The sequence below is a fragment of the Dunckerocampus dactyliophorus genome, chromosome 6, assembly GCF_027744805.1.
Source record: "Dunckerocampus dactyliophorus isolate RoL2022-P2 chromosome 6, RoL_Ddac_1.1, whole genome shotgun sequence".
Taxonomy (NCBI): domain Eukaryota; kingdom Metazoa; phylum Chordata; class Actinopteri; order Syngnathiformes; family Syngnathidae; genus Dunckerocampus; species Dunckerocampus dactyliophorus.
In genome coordinates, this window is record NC_072824.1 from 21,899,607 (window position 1) to 21,920,103 (window position 20,497).

General features: G+C 39.7%; 2 protein-coding genes and 1 long non-coding RNA gene across 3 annotated transcripts; 1 reads left to right on the forward strand and 2 right to left on the reverse strand.

Annotated features, from left to right (window-relative positions):
• Positions 1–3,400: 3,400 nt before the first annotated feature.
• On the reverse strand, positions 3,401–12,072 carry rpl9 (ribosomal protein L9). The gene is made up of 8 exons (XM_054779250.1): positions 11,971–12,072; positions 11,416–11,462; positions 11,228–11,343; positions 9,149–9,244; positions 8,724–8,856; positions 7,906–7,986; positions 6,668–6,788; positions 3,401–3,515 (listed from the first exon to the last, which is right to left on the reverse strand). Exons 2-7 carry the CDS (start codon positions 11,459–11,461, stop codon positions 6,682–6,684), a joined length of 579 nt encoding a protein of 192 aa, XP_054635225.1. The 5' UTR covers position 11,462; positions 11,971–12,072; the 3' UTR covers positions 3,401–3,515; positions 6,668–6,681.
• lias (lipoic acid synthetase) lies at positions 12,035–19,269 on the forward strand. Its single transcript, XM_054779249.1, has 11 exons — positions 12,035–12,518; positions 12,706–12,890; positions 14,919–15,012; positions 15,122–15,202; positions 15,356–15,512; positions 15,618–15,675; positions 18,035–18,163; positions 18,320–18,465; positions 18,545–18,615; positions 18,682–18,793; positions 18,933–19,269. The coding sequence occupies exons 1-11, from the start codon at positions 12,435–12,437 to the stop codon at positions 18,992–18,994; spliced, it is 1,179 nt and encodes a 392-aa protein (XP_054635224.1). The 5' UTR covers positions 12,035–12,434; the 3' UTR covers positions 18,995–19,269.
• LOC129182769 (uncharacterized) lies at positions 17,475–20,169 on the reverse strand. The gene is made up of 6 exons (XR_008570687.1): positions 20,065–20,169; positions 19,330–19,505; positions 18,909–18,952; positions 18,255–18,782; positions 18,025–18,155; positions 17,475–17,896 (listed from the first exon to the last, which is right to left on the reverse strand). It is a non-coding gene; the product is annotated as an uncharacterized LOC129182769 (long non-coding RNA).
• Between the last annotated feature and the right edge of the window lie 328 nt (positions 20,170–20,497).

Consider the following 20,497-nt stretch of genomic DNA (forward strand, 5'->3'; position numbering starts at 1 on the left):
GAAAAGTAACACTACTTCGCTAGCAGTCCACATGTAGATTTTCCTGTGAATCCCCATGTTTTTTTTTAAATTTTCAATCAACTTTATTAATACCTTACAAATTACACTAACAGTGCATCAAACCGTGGGCATTAAAAAATAAAAGTCGGATAACAAAAACACGTAAAATAAATCATACAGAAATCGAGATTAAAGAAGTAAAAACGTAACAGAAAAGTGATAAATAAATAAATAATAAAAAAATAAAGATAATAATAATTAAAGTAAGATACACCAGGGGACATGAGCAATGAAAGTTAAATTGAATTAAGGATATTGAAGTGGGAGCACAGATTTATAGTCTTGATAGCTTTCTTGTTATTAGCAGAGGATATTGATTTGAGGTACAGCTTCAGTTCTTTCATGAAAACATAAAAAAGGGAAACTTTGGCAAATCTACATTTGTGGATGTAGAATTTTGCAAGAATTAAAATGAGATTAATTAAGAAATATTCTTTGTCAGCTGGAGCATCATTCTTTACAAAGCCAAAAAGTACAGGAGCTCAAAATCACAGCAGATATGATCTAAAATAAATCTACAAACATCTTGCCACAGGTGAATCCCCCTGCTTGTTGTTGCGACTCTACTGAAATGACGTCATCGACGCATTGGATGGAATTGCCATATAACAGTCCAGGCTGCCCCTTTATTTTGGCATGCGGACGACAGCCTGTGAATGCGTATTCGTGTGTACACAAAAATATATTTTAAATGTTACCTTGTGTCATCTCTGTGTGGAGTTTGCATGTTCTCCACGTGCGTGCGCGGGCTTTCTCCGGGTACTCCGGTTTCCTCCCACATTCCAAAAACATGCATGTTAGGTTAATTGGAGACTGTAAATTGTCCATAGGTATGAATGTGAGCGTGAATGATGGTTTGTCTATATGTGCCCTGCGATTGGCTGGCGACCAGTCCAGGGTGTACCCCGCGTCTCCCGAAGTCAGCTGGGATAGGCGCCAACATAACCGCGAGGATGGATGGATGGATGGACGTTACCTTGTGGATTGAGATTTTTCTGACACCGGAGAGAGGCAAATGTGCGTTTTTAAAAACATCGGTGTTCGTGTGGACATGGCCTTAGCCTCATTTATTTTTTTTATTTTAGAAACTGAAAAACATTTGTGGTCTTTCACTTGTATGGAAAGTACATGCATCATATCCTTCTCCAGGAAACGCTATGTTACTTTGTTGTAAGTCTCATGACCTTCTCTTTTGTCTTAAAGTCCAAACAGGATATGTACGTATATCCACTTCACGGTTTGAAAGTCACGGCTTCACTAGATCACGGTTTTTCAAAATAAATAAATAAATAAATTATTGCTGTTTCACGCCTACTAGTCCAAAAATCTGCCTATTTAATCAAATTGTATGTATTCTTGGCCTAAAATATGCATTTTCAAGTGCAAAAACGGCTAAATGAGCAAAAAAGCAAATAGAAAATACAAATATTACAATACAAATATTAGGTATTCATATTATCTTAGTACCTGGGTTCCCACAGTGGGGTACATGAATAAAAACTATTTGCACCAAACAAGTGTGCCTGAACGCCTCACAAGACAGAGCAGAAAGGAAAAAGAGTTCTTAATTGCTCTGTGTGAGTTATATGAATAAGTAAGTTTGATGATTATGTTGTACATGAAGATTGTTTCATTTTGAAGACTTCATTTATATTGGTGCAACAGTATCCAAAGTACAAAAATGCATACAACCAGCGATAAAGCCTCATTTTCAGGGGAATCCCCGCTCTCATCGTGACACGCACGTACATTGACAGGTTTTCACAGTGCGGAGATTGGAACACCATTATAAATTAATCTTGAAGATTAAACACTTTTAATGCACAACATCAAATTGACTTATTCATATAACTCGCACAGAGCAATGAAGAACTTCATGCTGTCTTTCTGCTCTATGCGCTGTGAGGTATTCAGGTGCATTCGTGTTAGGCAGTTTATTTGTATTCACATGCACAGTGCCCCACTTTGGGATTGATTGATTGATTAACGTTTAACGACACTATCAACACAAAGTGTCATGTAAGTGTCTGGACCTTAATATGTGAAGTTATTAATGACAAAACCTGTTTCTCGGGAGTGTAATTTATCAATTTAATTAGGGAGTAGAGCTTGTAAGATAGAAACTGTGATCTACTTTACCGGGAAAAATTCCCTACTCTTTTTGAACAGAGAAGTAGGTTCTTTAATATTCAAATGGTGTGGCTTTTCTTTATACGGGATGGCGGCTTAAAGTCTCCTCTATAAGACTAGATACTGAATAAAATGGCCTGCCAAAGGGCCTGTTTCTATTATCTAAAACCTAATAAAAAGATTTATTTCTTTAAGAAACTCTATGATGCATGATCGCGGAACTTCGCTGAACAAGGTTTTCAGATCAGGTTAATTATTGTACAAAATTGACACGGATGTGAGCAAACTCAATGCATTCAAGAAGAATATGTTTAACTCAGCGTGTACTATTACATGAAATACAACAGGGAGGATTTTCTGCTGCAAGTAAATAGTAGTGAGATAAGCGAGAATGACCAATTCGAATAGGAGTCAGCACAGCGTCTTCCCGTCGCTTAGCTAACGGGATTGTAGTATGTGGTTCGATTATTGGCTGATGTTGGTAGAGTTTGTTACCGGGATTTAAATCCCATGACGTTTGCCACTTTATTTTTATGTATTCATTCATCTTTGGTTTTAAGTCTGTATAGGGTATCTTCATTTCTGTTACAGCCATATTAAGTGCCTCTTTTGCTAACATCAGCTTTTTCATTCCCTTTGATACCTATATGGCTCGGTATCCAAACAAAAAATACCAGTTTAGATAATACACCGACTTTGTATAATGATTCTAGTAAGTGTACAATATAGGGATGTTTAAGATCTCTACATTGTAAAGCCATTAGACTAGATAGTCTGTGAAAATAAATTGTTTTCCATCAGTGTTTTGTATTATACCCAAAGCCATCCCACTTTGGGAACCTCAGAGCTATGGTTTTGTAAACTGTAAGACTGGCCAAATGATCATTATTTTGAGATTTATTACTTATTTTGAGCTCCCTGCAGCTGGAGGAAACCGCTGCAGTCTTTCAGGCCACAAATGTCAGTACTTTGGACACCCCGGGTATAAGGTTAGTCTACATGCATATGTACAAGTACAATAAAGATGCTGTCCCTCAGCTCCACAATTAGTTAAAAAAGTGTGTGGCATTAATGGCTGTCACTGACATCTTGTGCACAGGAATATGTACATAGACTGTGCGTGGCCGAGTGCAGGATATTTACGTTCGAACACTAGTCCCTAAACATAACAGACAGCACCTATAAGTAATACTTATAATGAAGCTATGCATTAATTCAACTTTTTATTGGTCAAAACAGAACATGATCAATTCAGTATTTGGCTGGAGACATGGATGCCTTGAGGACGTTCCGGATGTTTCATCGGGACGACTTCAACAAGGGCACTGAAACAAAGTAGAAGATCAACATTAAAAAAGCCTGGTAAAGATTTCTTTACAATCCTGATAGATTTTCTTAATACAAGACCCCACATGACAAAAAATGGTGTTCTAGTGTGTGGTGCACTAGGGAATAAATACAGGACACCACACTTTACCATCTGTCCACCAACAATCTGACCTGACGGCGTACACCTGGACTGTCCTGTGGGCCTGTCCACACGAGAACATTTCCAGGTCCAAATGGTAAAGTATTTGATCATTTTCAGCTTTTCATCCACACAACAGCGTTGTGGGCCCCGAGATGGTATTTTTTGAAAACTGCTTTCAGAGTGGGAAAATCTGACATCTCCTTGTCTGTGCCGTGTGGATGAGCACAACACTTTCTGAAAACGATGACATTCTGATATTTTTTTCTTATGTTCTGAAATAACTTGCAGAAGTAATTCAACTTGGTCAGTCTAGACAAGCGGAAGACGGACCTCATGCGCATCCATTCTTCTATAGTTTTGGTGTGTCATGGTTGTGTTTGTATTTGTTTACAGTGAAAGTTTCCTGCCAACTCTACTGCGGTAAGATTAAATAATCATTTGAGTATTTGCCACAACTCAGACTTAATCCAGCCCACTTTACCTTCACACACGTTAGGTCGCTATTGTGTTTATTTTTCTTCAGTCTTCTTTGATTGGCTTGTTTCTAAATTGGCTTTCTGAGCCAAGCGGCAGGAATAAAATGCAATACATGAATTCGGCCAATATTAGACGTATATACAGCAGTCCTTGCGTGAGTACTCTTCGCGTCGGTCTGATATTACAATATTTGCTAGAGGAATAAGCACTCTGAGGCAATCAATCGTAACAAAACACTTTATTCTAACAAAAAGGAAAAATTGGTCCAAGGAAAAAGCAGTAAAAAATAAAAACACTGCCACCAAGTGGTCACCATGAGGTACAGCCGTCTAATTTAGATATGAAAATACACAGTATTTCAAAGATTTAAAAAAAAAAAAAAAAAAAAAAAAACAGTTGTAGCTCCAGTTTCTTTCTTTTTTTTTTTTTGAATGGATAAGGGTTAATGTGTCAAAGCCGCACAATGTTGAGCATTTAAAAAAACACTAGTAGGGTATATTTGGCATAATAAGTGCTATTGCATTTACACGCTCAGCATTACTCTGCCAGCGGTCCTCCCTTGCTCTATTGGCGTCTACAGTGTTGCTTTTGGCAGTGATCATCTTTATGTCATAACGCTCCATAGTTACTTGCTAGGGGTGTAACAATTCATTCACTACATCGATTTATAGTCCTACAATCCGACTACATTGATGTGTGTTTAGCAAGTTTCCGTTCTGGAAGGGCATATATCGATCTAACATCGTTTAAAAAGGTAATCCATCAATTGAATAGATACGAGCAAATAAAGTGTTGGATTTAAGCACAGCAGGCGTTATATGGATGTGTTTTTTTAAGCACTTTTACTGATAAAGACTTGATAAAGACGAAAATGAAATTCAGTCAGTGTCTGAAACCATCGTCTTCCAGGTGGTGGTCATGGGACTTGTAGCAGACCTGTGAAATACTGTTGATCCGCTTTTTCTTTGATCAGTTAATTCACTTCATTCAGTATTGATATTTAACTCATTTAAAATTACTTTTAAGTGACATTTATGGGGATTGTGAGTAAGGATGTTTTGTACGGTTGGTAGTTTACGTTTAAGTAGCAGTAACGCTTCGTGACGTTATCATCCAGCGTGGCGTGCCCAGGTCAAAACATATGCTTACATACACGGAAGCAGTAAACGTCGTGCACTTGCTTGTGCCGGCGAGCAAGGAGGAGAGAGGAAAGGCTGGGAAGCTGTAATTTTTGTTGACCATTTATTCGTTTATGTATTCTCCTTTTGCATTACCACCTTTCCTTACTCTGCTGCACGCCATCTGCTATCATTTCACATGCAAAGTATCTGTTTGCTCTCCCGGTTTGGTGTCATCATTATCAAAACTTATAAAACCACATCACGGTATCCTGTTCAGTGTCTGTTAAGCACGTCATCAAGATGGAGGACCCATCCCGACCCTCAACGGCAAAAGGAACAAGGAGGCCACGTTACTGGCTAGTTGTTGCATCGTTCTTTGAAATGGCTGCTCTGATCAGAAGGATTATCAGCACAAAAAAAGCCCCTGCTGCCATCGGTGATAAAGTTTCAACACCTAATTGGAAGATTCCATACCACATTCATTTGCATAATGTCCCTCACCTTAGGGTGCTAAGTGCAGGTTTGGATTGCACTATTTCAAGTCAATAATTCATGATAGCAAGCTATACCAAGCTGTATGGTAGTCATTGATAATTTATTCTTAAGTATGTTGACATTAATAATTTATACCCGATTCCCTTACAAAAAAAACATCAAACTTGGCAACTTCACCTGCACTGTCTAGTATCCAGGTATTTATTTCAGTCACACTCGTTGAATTTGGCTAAAAAGAAGTTACTAAAATCGTATCGTTCTAAATGAACCAAAACCGTTCTTGAATCGTATCGGCAACCATGAATCGTGATAGTTATTATAGGGTTGTAGTTATTAAAACACATCATTACACCCCTATTACTTTCTCATCTTGTCTAAAAACAAAAACAAAAAATACCAGTGGGCTGGGATCACTTCGTTGCCTGGTGTGCCAGGCTTAAGATAAACTTTAAGCTGTGGTTAATGACTGAAGCCATGAGGCACTAACGAAGAAAACCAAAATAAGTGGCAGAATTTCAAACAATTGGAAAAGGCATTATAGCTCAGTTTTCACTTTGAAGAACTGAGCACTTAAGTGCGGGTGTGCAAGTTTACTTTGGTAAAAACCTCACTCCCTCAGCCTTAAGAGCTGCGCTGAACGTTGGGTTGACAGTCTGGGCTGCCCAATGGTCAGCGCTCATCTCCCGAAGGCACCGTGTTCGAGCCCCGGCGTGGGCACATTGTGAAGCAGGCAGGTTACACAGCTTATATGCAGGTGCGCTCACTAGTCCGGAATTTACGGTAATTCAATTTGTGCAATGTCCACAAAACAAATGTTTACTTGTACAAAAAGACTAAAAAGAACAAAGGCTACGTCAGTAGGAGAGCTAAAACTGACAGTGACTACACTTTGGCAGCATTTTTTTCTTCTTACCTTGAGCGCAAATTTTACTGATCCGGTTCCACAACTGTGCCCTTCTCGGATACATAAATACCATCCAAGAACTTCCTGATATCCTTATTTTTTACTGTGGTGGCCTGCTGGATGAGTGCAGCTGGAAGACAGAAGTTGGGAGTGAAAAGCAGCACAATGCCAAGAAGGCAAACATTGCAGAGATACTACAGACCAGTGGTCTCCAATGTTTTTTTTCTCATTTTTATGACATTTTCATAGGTGATTTTAACCCAAACAAACTGAATATGCTTGTTTTACTAGGACATTAGAAAAAAATGGTATCCACAACTCACATTTTGTATTTCAGAATGCCCTTCTTTCTAGTGTTCTCACATTATTAACTGGAAACCTGAATGAAAAAGCAGGCTTGCGGGCGCCTCGTGGTTGCGGGGGGGGGGCGAGAAGAGCAACAGCTTGAAAAAACCTTTTTCTCCCCACAAACATGTTAAGGTAATTTCAGATAGGTGAAAATATCAAATTGATTTTTAGTCTGGAGGTCTGAGAGTAACCAGACCACGCTGTGCTGAAAACTCTACAAAATATACTCCAGAAAGTTTGTTTTTCAGGGACTAGTGAGGCCCCCACCATATTATATGATAAGGGGAGGCTCACTATTGTGTTGTATCAACAATACAATAGGTGTTAGTGTGGATGGTATCACATGGTGTAGCCATTACTGATTTTGAACGTTACAAAAAGATTCAAACGGAATTTAAATAGGAATGACAACTGAATATGACATCGTCACTGACTGAGCAGGATGGCACATAATCTCAAAATTAAACATTTAAATTAACAGACAAATGTAAACAAATTTTGAGGGGAAAAATGTAATAATGTAACCTCGGTTAGCGTTGACTAGGCATGGTGCGGTTACAGATTTCAAGATCTCAGCCGTGAGATAGCGATGGATACTGTAGATATAGATATATAGAATGTTATACTCTTGAGAAATTAAAGTTTATTCCATTTGATATGGTATACTAGCATTATGTCATATTTTAACATTTCATGAATGAAAAAATTGTCTCAAAATAATGTTGACAGTTTATCTGCAATAATTTGTAGGACAATTACCATCCCGCAAAATTTTTTATCGTGACATGCCTATTGATGGTAATGGTTTAAAAAACTTTTGCAGAGTAAAACTGTCAAATTGTACAAATACATAAGAACCTGACAAGACTATTACAGGAGTGAAAGGCTGCCCAATATACCTGAATTAGACACCAGCTCAATATCGTTGCCCTCAAGCACCAGCTCATCCTTCTGGGCTGCGGAGACTGCGCACATCACACCTGCATAAGGGATGACAGGACAATACTATAACTTCAAAGACAAAATGAAAACTAAACCTCAAGCACTGACCTGACAATCCTAATTTCAGGTCATGTCCCTAATTTCATAACAAAACCGGGATGATGATCAAGCAAAGAGGGTCTTAAGGTGGATACTTAAACCGTTTTACAGTCCATCTTAAACTACATGAGCTGATCGCTTGAAAAAGTTCGAAGTGCTCACATGGCACAGGTTGGGATCAGTGCTATTCAACTTGGGTCCTACAGATGGAGGTAATACATGTTTCCAACAGTTGCCAACGTTCAGATTAAGGATTTTTCTGACACCTGCGGAATGTGAATGTTAATGCAATCTAGGGAATTTCCTTCATCAATTGTTGACTAATGCTGCCCAGAACTGTCATGGTGGGGGTCTGAGTGGCTGTTGCCCAACTTCCCACAGCAGACGTCGAGTTCCTCAGATCACAAACTAGTTCGGACTGAATCTTCTATGCTGGTTGCGCTCCAACAATTAGTGGCAATTCAGTTTGTCCACAGCAGGACTTCTGTTCCAAAGCCATGGTCCTTACACCTGACAGATAAGGTAACTGCTGCCTCATTTGTGCCAAAAACTCAATAGGCATATAAACAGAGAAACACAGTGTGTTCATATGCAAGCGAGAACGAGTTGATATGAAGCTAAAAATAGGTCTCAGTGAAGATGACCAACAATATACACAAGTCAAAAGAATACTGACCTGCCCTCATTCTGACACGACGGATGTACTTCTCACCCAGGAAATTCCTGATCTCCACCAGATTGCCGTTTTCCTGAATGACAACGTTGATGGGGAAGTGGGCATACACAGAACGCATCTTGTACTGGAAACCCTGCAGTGAGACAAATGGAGAAATTAAGACAACAGAAAGGAGAATTCAATGATACGTGGGGGTTCAATACCATAAAATAGGGCCAGCTATCTTGACTGTTTGTTGTTACTGGAAATGTGAATTTCTCTTGGAGATCAATGAAGTAAATCTATTACTATTTTGCCTATTAACACCCAAGAGGGCTTTGAAGTAAAACAAACTAGATAAAACTAAAAGAAACCATAACAGTGCTGGAAATGTAATAAGTCTGCAACTGGCCCTACCAATTGCATAGTTGTGGTTGCAATCTTACCAAAGTGACTCCCTTGATCATGTTCTGGACATGGCTACAGATGGTGCGCACTGTTGCCAACTCCTTTCGGTTTCCCCACCATTTTTCTACACGCAGCTGAAACAGATGAGTGAAAGTATCCAACTCAAACGGAGCAAAGTCACAAAATCATTGTGTTCCACTAGTACAGTAGAATGTCTTAGGTCAAACACTATGCTCCTGAAAGCTGGTACAATTGATTTGTTCATTTACAATACTTTGCCCCCAAAAGGAAACTGGTGTAAAGCTGGTGTAATCGCAATGCATGTTCATTTTCTGAAAAAGATGTTTTTCTTGAATATGAGAAAGGATCTTGTACTACGAAATGGACAATGATAAACGGTGTAGTGGTATTATTGAGGCTTCCTCCCCTCAATATGCCTGTTGCGCATTCTCCTGTGTGGAAGATAACCCGCACAAAAAAAGTTCTGAACAACCCGCACAATAAAAGTTCTGAGTTATTTTCTTTTTAACCGTTTTAAATCTTGTATTTAATCTATTACAGTATTTTACATCTCCTTGATGTGTTCCGTGTACAGTGAGAGCGACTTATGTGTTAATTTAGGAATAAGTTCCAACGTACAGTTCACTAAAACTCAACTTACAGCCTAGGAACAGAACACATTCATAACCTGCAGACTACCTGTATTGATGAGTGCAGGAACACCACCATACGTTGCTAGTCTAGAAGAGTGATAAGGTTTAGAATAGGAAACCTATATGTAATTAAGTTTGACAACTCAAAATTGCAATCCTCTAGGTAAGCACTAGGGGCATCACAAGATCTTGCATGACTAAAGGAAAACTTCACTTTTTTGGGAATTTTGCCCATCATCCACAATCCTTACGTGACATATGAACACGTCTTTTATCTGTGCTTTCTAAAGATATAAAAACAGATAAAACCAGACAGCTCAGTACTGCACGAGACCCATTTAGTCCGCCAATAAAGCCTTCTCAAAAAAACTCCAAAAAGTGCCAACAATGCTCGATTTACATAAACTGTGACGTGCATGTAACCAAGCTGCAGCAACATTTTTACGTCGATTGAACTACAGTACTGGCGCATTTACACTTTAGCCATTACACACCGGCTAGCAACTAGCTCCACCACAGAACCAGCCGCAGCGTGTCAGCATCACGCTCAATGTCTCAGACCACTACAAAAAAGGAAAAAGGTAAGGCAACAAATCTAGGCTGACACCACTGCTGCTGTGTTTTTATTTCTGAGTTTGGAAAAGTTAACTGTACATGTTTGTTTCTATATTGCTATGTGAAATCAATTCGCCAAGTAGTTCAAAGCTCCGGTAATGCTTAGAATGGCTAAAATACAGCAAAACATTGTAAGTATTACATGTTATCATGAATGTACCTGTTACTACATGGTCACAGCATGTATATAAAACCATAAAACGTTTGCTTTTGGAGGTGTTTTAATAGTCAACTCTGTAGGCAGCATAGGTGGATCCCATTACGTGCAGTACTGAGCAGTCCATTTTCAAATCTTTAGAACGCACAGAAAAGAGAAAGACGTGTTCATGTCTCACAAAGATTGTGGATGGGCACAATTCCAAAAAAAGGGCAGCTTTCCTTTAAAACGTTCCAATTTCTCATTCACAAAAAAATGTATTGTGGGCACTAGCCTGGGACGATAAATTCAATAATCACACAAGTGAAAATGAGCTTGATAATTTTGCTGGCCTCAATATATTGCCATGTGTATGCCTGCCTCCAAATAGGCAGGAAGAGGGTTCACTCTGTATATTGGTTTCAGCACCTTGCAGCGTTTGTTTCAAAGACAACGGCATGAAGGGGAGAGCCCTTTTGTTAGCCATACAGTTTCTCTGGTGGAGGCCTGGCCGCTAGTCTACACACAGAGTGCAAGAAGAGTGAAATGTAGTACAAATTAAATTAGATTGCACTATATTGTCATATATTTTCATTGTACTTCTCTTAAAAGTAATTTTAAAATTTCATCTCGTAGAGCAACTGTCCTGTATCGTCTCGTCACAAACCTAGTAAGCACAATTAAAACCAGCACTGCTTAGTCTTCTTCCATACCTTCTTACTTTTCCTGCCCAGCAGACTGAGCTCCAGGTTGATGTGGTTGAACTCCCTGATGAGTTTGCCACGGGGACCCTTGACAGTCACTTTACGCCCCTTCAGCTTCACCTCGACTGCAAGAGAATGCAAGGGAGGTGAGCACGAGTCACAACAGACACACAGTCATGACACAAAAGTATTCTTACCATTGTCGGGGATGTCGACTGTCTGACTGCTGAGAATGGTCTTCATTCTGTCATTTGAAGATGAAATTGTTATGCTTGTAGTTACGTTTAGTTGATCGTTTTCTAATTCTAATTTCACCAAGCATGACATTTATCAACGTTAGAAGTGATTGACTCAATTGCTATGAGAAGAGCAGCAGATCACACGACGGCTAAGCTAGCCGTACAGCTAATGTGATTGAGAAGCGACCATGTTTCTTCACACTCTATATTTTCAAGTCTGTGTCACGTCATTATATGATCATAAATAAAATCTGCAGAGTAGTTACGTGAAAATTATCCTGAGACATTTGTTTATTTATTGCGGTCAACAGCAACAACGGGGCCTAAATCGAACCCTAAACGCTAAAACCCCAATACATTGCCCAACGGACAATACGTAGACAAAATAATGCCTTCCATCTTGAACTAATTGGTTTCCACGTTGGAACATTCACAATAGAAGCAAATCTGGTGTAAAACTTTAACAGATTGACTTGGATTAAGTTTGAGGATAAAACATTTCGATTGCCCTACCTCGCCGGTAGTAGAAGAAAGGAGGGAGGAAAGACGTCACGACGCTGTTGAAGTTTACGTACAGTACGTCATCAGACGTGAGCAATGGACCTCCGTTAAATCGCCACAAAACACCAAAGACGGCTGAGTAAAAAAGATTAAAAGTTATCTTTTGAGGTTTTCATTTTGCTTTCGATGGTTTCTATGTCGAAGTTGCTGAAGTAAAGTTTGATTTGGAGAAGTGAAAAAGAGAAGTGGGGTGGGAGTGTACATAAACAAGTCACCACAGTGCTAAATGTGACATTAAAAACATTTTATATACACATATATATATTTACATACATACACATTTATTTACAAATATAACCTCAAGTGTGTCTTTTCGACCAATTCCGGCGCCGTCACGTGAGTGCAGCACTAACCGGAATAGCCGCTTGTCCGACTGTGTTACTACTAGCATTAGCAGGAACTTGTTAGCCGATGTTATGGCGTTGTTCAAGCAAAGCTGCAATTTAGTCGGCCGTTTCTCCACAAAACACCCATGGCTGGCAACTACAAGTCCTTCGCATGTCAGTATTTCATTTATACTTAATTTGTTCACTATGGAAAATTTGTGTTGAACTAGCTTCGGTGCCAGTGTGGCCTTTGGCGTTTTCGTAACTGTCCAATAGGGAGCCCATGGTTTACAAAGTATTTGCAGACATTGTGTGTGAGGATCTGGGTTTAATTATTATTATTTGTTATTGTCTCCTGCAGGTTTATACTACAAACATGTCATCTGCGACCAAGTCCTCCCCGATCCGGGTTGACAGGAGTAAAGAGCTACTGAGCCACGATGATGATGATGGTCCTTCGCTGCAAGACTTTATTTCTGGGGAACTCTCCGAGAAAAGCAAATGGGCAGAGTACAGAGGCAACCTGAAGAGGCAGAAGGGCGAGAGGTGTGTGTATGTGTACAATCTTGAAAGCTTCTCTTAACAACATAACAGGGCTGAAAAGATACAGTACTGGAATGAACTGCATGTACTTTCTAGCCCAGGGGTGGGCAAACTTTTGCCTCACGGGCCGCATTGAGTTATCACAACTGGCCGTGGGGCCAGACTATATATTTGATACACGCACACTAGTTTAAGATTATAATTCTAACAGTCTAGCTGGAATTATTTGTCTGATTTGATCTGTAAAAGTGTCATACAATCTGCTATATGTCCTTGTGTCCTTTTTTGCAGGAGCACTTTAAACGTCAGACCACATCAAATAACAAAATTGAATTTTACAGTTAGTTTTTTTTTTTTACTGAACGAAACATCTGGAATGTACATGAATAAAGGATGTGTGATATACAATATGAACTGTGAACGATAAAACATTGACTATTAAAGAGTATGAACGTCCCACCTTTTTTACTTCACAGACAGTGCAGTGGGTAGGTTAAGTTGTGGGGCACATGTTTGTTGACTTGTTTGTTTGGCACCCTGGGTGAGGTAGTGGATTTCCGCATGTGAAAAGCTACTTAAAGCATCAAAATGTTGTCTCAGATTGACTGACTCTGCGACTTGCAAGTCATGTTGCCAGCTTGTATGTTAAATTAAATACTTTGGAAGCAACTGGCGGGCCGGATTAAAACGCTTGGTGGGCCGGTAGTTTGCCCACCCCTGTTGTAGCCACTTGGTACCAAGGAGTTACACCTGCAACATTACAATAATCTCTCATTTATCTCGGTTAATTGGTTCCAGGCCCAACAATGACAAGTAAATTTCCTGATTATTTATAAATTTAATATTTTGGCAGTTAGAACATAGAAAACCTGATCAATGAACTTAAATACATTTCTAGAGCCCTCCAGATATGAAATAACACCCCTATAGTCACCTTTACACTTGTAATACTCAATATAGTAGACAAAATAAGACATTAAAGACCTAAATAAGACTCATGCTCATGTGTGTTGCTATAAATAAAGACAGAGAAAGAGAGGTTGACAGGAAGTGACATCTAGGGTTCAGAGTTGAGTTTCAGCTGTTTGGGGGGGAACCGCTGCAAAAGTAGCACGTATTTTTATTAGGGATTATTGTGGGATTATTACAGTAACACTATTGACCCTTAGTGACTAGTGTAGAATATTAAATTTCATCACAGTCTTTGAGTCTTTTGAATGCCTTTTATATTTTTTGTATTTTAGTTTATCCATGTTTATGCAGCTTGATTTAGCCGAAAAAACGCATAACATTTACTTAAATATGCAAATTTTTGACGAGTAAGCCGTATTCAACCACGAAACAGCAGGATTCATTAAATTAATACTTTTTTGAAAAACCGTGAGAGTGAATACACAATGTTCGAACGGTGATGTGGCGCGGGACGACACAAGCATTATTCATTTTTAGAAAGTGAAGTCACATAATATTAAGGAAAACGTTTCATAATATTGCCAGGGAAAAAACATGGTTTTCCAAGAATAAACTGGCAGTATTACCAGGAAAAAGTTATAATTTTACATAAATAAAAGCTTAATGTTACGAGTAGTCATGACATGACAATAAAGTTGTAATATTAAGATAAAAGAGTTATTAGAGTTGGTTTATAAAAGATGATTAAAGTCATTTCTTCACAAGAATAAACATACTCAAAAATGAATTGCAGTTTTAGAGAATAAAGTGTAATATTCCCCAAAAAGTAGTAATATGAAGAGAATAAAGTTGTAATGTTCCAAGAGCAAAGCTGTAAATTGTATGACGAGGAAAAATTGATAATTTTACAAGAATAAAATAAAACAAAAACACACACAACCTGACGTGAGAATGTGCTCACCAGTCAGCCAACTTTTTACAGCATCCGTTACAATTACGTGCACCTGCGTCATGGCCAACCATACAAATTAACAGCATATTATTTTATGTCCATGAATAATATTTCATAAAGGCACCTTATTGGTTATTAGTGTGTCTATTAAAGTCTCTCCATTCCAGGCTACGGCTGCCTCCGTGGCTGAAGACGGAGATCCCAATTGGGAAGAACTACAACAGGCTGAAGAACACACTGAGAAACCTCAATCTTCACACTGTAAGCTGCACAAACTATGACAAAGAAATAAGAAATACTGAGGTGGAGGTCAAAAGTTGTTGCTCCCCCCCACATGTATGAAGTATGAATGTGTGTGTTCTGGGTGTAGGTGTGTGAGGAAGCCAGGTGTCCTAACATTGGTGAATGCTGGGGAGGAGGGGAGTACGCTACAGCCACAGCCACCATCATGGTGAGTCTGCAAGTGTGCCGTTTCCATGCAGTTGATTTTTTTTAGTTTCTTTAAATGACATAGAGGTGAGCGACCAGTCCAGGGCGCACCCCGCCTCTTGACTAAAGTCAGCAGGGATAGGCTCAAGCTCACTGTGAATGTTTTCTCTCCTAGCTGATGGGAGACACATGCACCCGCGGATGCCGGTTTTGTTCAGTCAAGACCGCTCGCCTGCCGCCACCCCTGGACCCCGAAGAGCCCTACAATACAGCCAAGGCTATCGCTGCTTGGGGGCTGGACTATGTGGTGCTCACCTCGGTGGACAGAGATGGTAACATGCGGTCCTCGTGATAAATTCCTCCCTCGGTACGTGAAATAAGGAATTGGTTTGTTTCTCCCTATTCTAACATGCTGTTGTGTGCTATATTTTGGGTAGATATTGCAGATGGAGGGGCGGAGCATTTTGCAAAGACTGTTTCCAACCTGAAGGAAAGGTATAAACATCAGCTCTCAACTGACCAAACTTAAAGCAGCGTCTGATTAAGGCTGTACTCATACAAGCCAGTCGTACCGCTTGTTCTAAGCTCACAAAAGCAACATTTTTTTCGGTGAAGTCACAAGAATACACAATAAGGACCCTTTCTGCTGTTAGCTAGGGGAGGGAGCTAGCTAATTGTTCCTACCAGCAGTGATGAATGCTTCCTTCCTTCCTTATTAGGGGTGAACCAAATACAATTTTCTGGCCAATCACCGATCTTTAAAAAGCATGACCTGCCGATTCCGATTTTGACCGTTACATTTTTTTTTAATAACTGACAGCAATGTTCCAATCTATTAAAAAAAACAAAACGTTGAACAATACTGTGAAACAATACAAACTTGTTGTTTTAACTGCACACGAGGTAGTTCTCACAAATATAAATGAATCGTTCAGAAAATTGCTGTCCGTTCGATTAGTCTTTTATTTTTCACATTTTAAAGGCAAACAAAACTTTCACAACAGGTTACACTGCATACCCGGAGCCCATGACACAAAACTAGGATAAGGGATTAAGCCGGGATATCTTGGTAATCCTGGCTCAATTTATCCATGATCTGGTTGCACAAAAGTGGGCTAATGGGAAGTGGGATATGTTCTGACATGACATATGGACATTTATCCTGTGTAATTAGCCTGCTTCAGACCAGGCTAAGGTACAGGATCTATTTAATCTCATCCCTTGTCTCTGTCAGCAGTCATCATAAAGAGAAACCAATAATTATTCCATTATCACATTTAACTACACCCCCATTATTTCTACATTTGTCATCATTCATTTGAATCATTGTAGATAAATGATTTTAGGTGATGTTGCAGTGAATAGATGATTTATTAGGTAATTAGTCTCCCACATACTATATATAAAATACACATCCCATGTAAATACAAATGCACAACTACAAGATAAAGAGTTATACTGTCTGATGAGTTACAGTTACACAGTTTGACTCACATCTGCAGTCAATTTCACCTACAATTACCTACGACTACATTTTCAGAGATGTTAATTGTGTTGGTTAATGTGGATGTGTACTACATTACCCAGAAGTATACATGCTATTGACGCTACTAGCAAGTAATGGTAATGTGCTAATAAAGCAATAAAGTTGATAGGTATGACTACACCGCTGTTTCTGTTTTGTTATACAAGCAACAAACATAACAAATAAGTATTTGGATTTTAATTATGATTGAGCGGAGCAGTGAGTGTGTATTTGTGAACTACTTAGCACAAAGTATTGCAGATCGCCTCTGCAATACTTTGCCAAGCTTTCTCTCATTGTTTTATGACTGTGGTGGTGTTGCTTTTCTTTTTTATTTGCTCTTTTGCCGCTTCGTAAGCCTCTATGGGGACCTCTGTCTGGGAAAAGTATGCGCTCTCGTTGCCATGGTGAATCGGTGACTCGGTAATCGATAGCGGGTCTATTTAAAGAAGCCACGTACACGCACTGCTCCGGGATTGGTTGCACCAGGCTTGATTAATCAGTCTCTGCTCATCCTGCTCAAGAATATTTTGGAGAGGCTTCAGAATAGGTCGCCCTAGAATAGGCCTAATTTTGCCACTGCATATGCATGAGGTGTGTCCTAACCTTTGACTGGCAGTGCACATTTCATATTTTTTTCAACTTTCAAAGCTTCAATCTTTTTATCCGCTTCAGATCAGTTATAAAGGTTTTATTCAATTTATTGTAAACATTTATGCCATTTTGTGTTATAAAAATGACATTTCTTATAATAGTACACCCTGTATTAACAAGAAACACAAACTATAAATTATGAAGTGCAGATTGGAATTAAGTTATTAGAGCCTTGTATATCTGAATAGATTATTACATAGATCATTGATTTTGATGCATTATTTTTTGACCACATTCCAGACCCTTTGAGTTCCTTCAGAAAATATGCTAAAAAAGTCTAGTTGTTTTTTTTTTACTACTTTCAAAGTGTAAATGTTTTAATTAGCTTCAGCCCTAATCATCACTGTAAACATGTATTTATTGGCTATTAAAAAGTCCCAGGGTCTTTATACCCAAGTGTCAAAATGAGTTGAGTGCACTACCTGGCTGCAACCAGCAGAGGCGCTGTTGATTCAGATTTATGGGAAGTTGAATTACAGCCAAAGTAACTTCCACTGTGGCACAAGTCCCAAAAGCGTGATTCTGCTCCATACAACACTGCATGGGAAGAAGCAGTTAACAACATTCAGAGAGATTGTCTCATCCCTATGGTTGTTTATTAAGGAAATGTAGTCAAATGACCGTCCCTCGTGCCAACACACTGGCATAAACATCTGTGCTGTTACCTTCACACAGGAATCCTCTCATCCTGGTTGAATGTCTGACACCAGATTTTCGGGGCGACCTTGCAGCAGTAGAGAAGATCGCCCTGTCAGGTCTAGACGTGTACGCCCACAACGTAGAGACAGTCCGCGAGCTGCAAAGGTACCGTATTATCATTATTAATCGTGTACTTGACTGTGTGCTTTCTAGCATATCGACAAAAGTATTTGGACTCCTGGCAACTAACACTTACAGGAATTTGTCTCCACTCATCCAGAAGAACATGTGAGTAGTCACTGATCTTAGTGTTGTTTCCAGGCATGTACGAGACCCTCGAGCCAACTTTGACCAGTCTTTGAGCGTCCTGAAGCACGCTAAAAAGGTCCGTCCTTCTGTGCTCACCAAGACGTCCATCATGCTGGGACTGGGAGAGACTGACCAACAAATACACAATACACTGACCAGTATGTGAGCTCACAATGTACAGTGTGCGGTGTCCCCTTTGGTGTGACTTAGTATTGATGTATTGTGGTGATGTTGTAGCACTACGTGAGGCCGGAGTGGACTGTCTCACATTGGGACAGTACATGCAACCCACTAAACGCCACCTGAAGGTAACCTCAGATCAGATTTGACATACATAATGTTGCAGACTCTGACAATAGTGTGTGTGCGCTTAGGTGGAGGAATACGTCACTCCAGAGAAGTTTGCACACTGGGAGAAAGTTGGGGTGGACATGGGCTTTCTCTACACTGCCAGTGGGCCGTTGGTTCGATCCTCCTACAAAGCAGGTTAGAACCAAAGTTTCTGTTGTCAAACATAGGGAGTGCATAAGCTTGTGAAGGCAATACACACCGCTGAGCCGTACGAGAACCATTAACAAATTCACAAAAGTCGTGAACTCACGGTTGTCATCTTTCCACTCGACAGGGGAGTTCTTCCTAAAGAATCTGCTGAAGAAGAAAAAAGCACAGGTCTTCACAACAGAATGAAATCGACAAAAGACAAAGCACAGCACCCCCTGCCTCTTTCTGTATCTGCATTCTAATTACAACCTCTCATGCAAATCCACTTTACACCAGCACCATAATGTATTGTTTCAAGCTGCAGCAAAGCACAGAAAAGTGAAGGGCAAAGCTGTCTGCTGGCACTTTGAGCTTGCCACCACATCTTGAGGTGGTGGAGTTATTTAATGAAGCTGTTTTGCTTACATCAATTTAAATGTAAATTATTTATGATACCCAAATAAACCAATGCCTGCACTCAACTGCTAAGTGTTGACAGCATTTTAAATTCAGAAGTGTACTTTTATAAATTTACACTGTACCTTTGTAGCTGAACTATTTGTGATTAAGGCCCTGTCCACATAGTGGTTTGCATGTTGGCCACACAGCCAGGAGATCTGGAAGATCTGGCTTCGTGTTTCCGTTGGGCATCTCTGTGTGGCGTTTGCATGTTCTCCCCTTGCACGTGTGGGTTTTCTCCAGGTACTCCAGTTTCCTCCTACATTCCAAAAACATGCATGTTAGGTTAATTGGCAAGTCTAAATTGTCAATAGGTATGAATACGAGTGTGAATGGTTGTTTGTCTGTATGTGCTCTGCGATTGACTGGCGACCAGTCCAAGGTATACCCCGCATCTTCCCCTAAGACAGCTGTGATAGGCTCCAGTGTACCTCCGTGACCCTTGTGAAGATAAGCTGCATAGAAGATGGGTGGATGGGCCCTGTCCACAAAGAAACGTTCCTGGGATTTTTTTTTTTTTTTTTTTTGTGGGTTGAAAAAAAAAAATAGTGGCGTCCACACCATACAGGTTTTAGTAAATATGACGCCAGTAAATGCGACAAAAGTCGATAGGCGCAAAAAACCATATCCGAGCAGACTGTTTTCTGGTATTTTGGGACTTGAACGTGAAAGCACGTATTGATCTGCAGTTTCTGCTTTCACTGAGCAGCAGCGAGTGAGCTAAGACGTCCAGCCCGCCCCAAAGCACTCACTAGCCATGTAAGTATATCCATGAATTACTCATAACACAGAAGCATCATTCGGACTCGGTCACTTACCCGTCAGAGTGTCAGAATGTGCGATGGAAGAACGTTGTGTTAAGTTAAACAAGTAGTCCTAACTGTAAGAGGTGGAGGCTGGCGACCAGTCCGGACTTTGAGAGGCGCTGGCCATAAAATATAAAAATTTTATTTTTAAGAAGTGATGGCCAATTTTAAATTAACAAACTAAGACTCTCGTTCATTTGTAGTTCGGAACATAAGGTGTTTTTACTTTTGTCCAACAGTATCTCTTACATATGCAAATGACATGCAAATTGGTCAATGACATCACCTAGCCTAGCATTTCTTACTGAGGACTTGGCAACAGTGGGTGGAATTACTTCTGCGAGTCAGTTTGGAGTATAAGACAAACTATCAGGAGAATATCGAATGAGGTTTGCCATACCAGCCTGAAGTTTAGTGTCACCTCTTGTCACGTGATGATGATGAT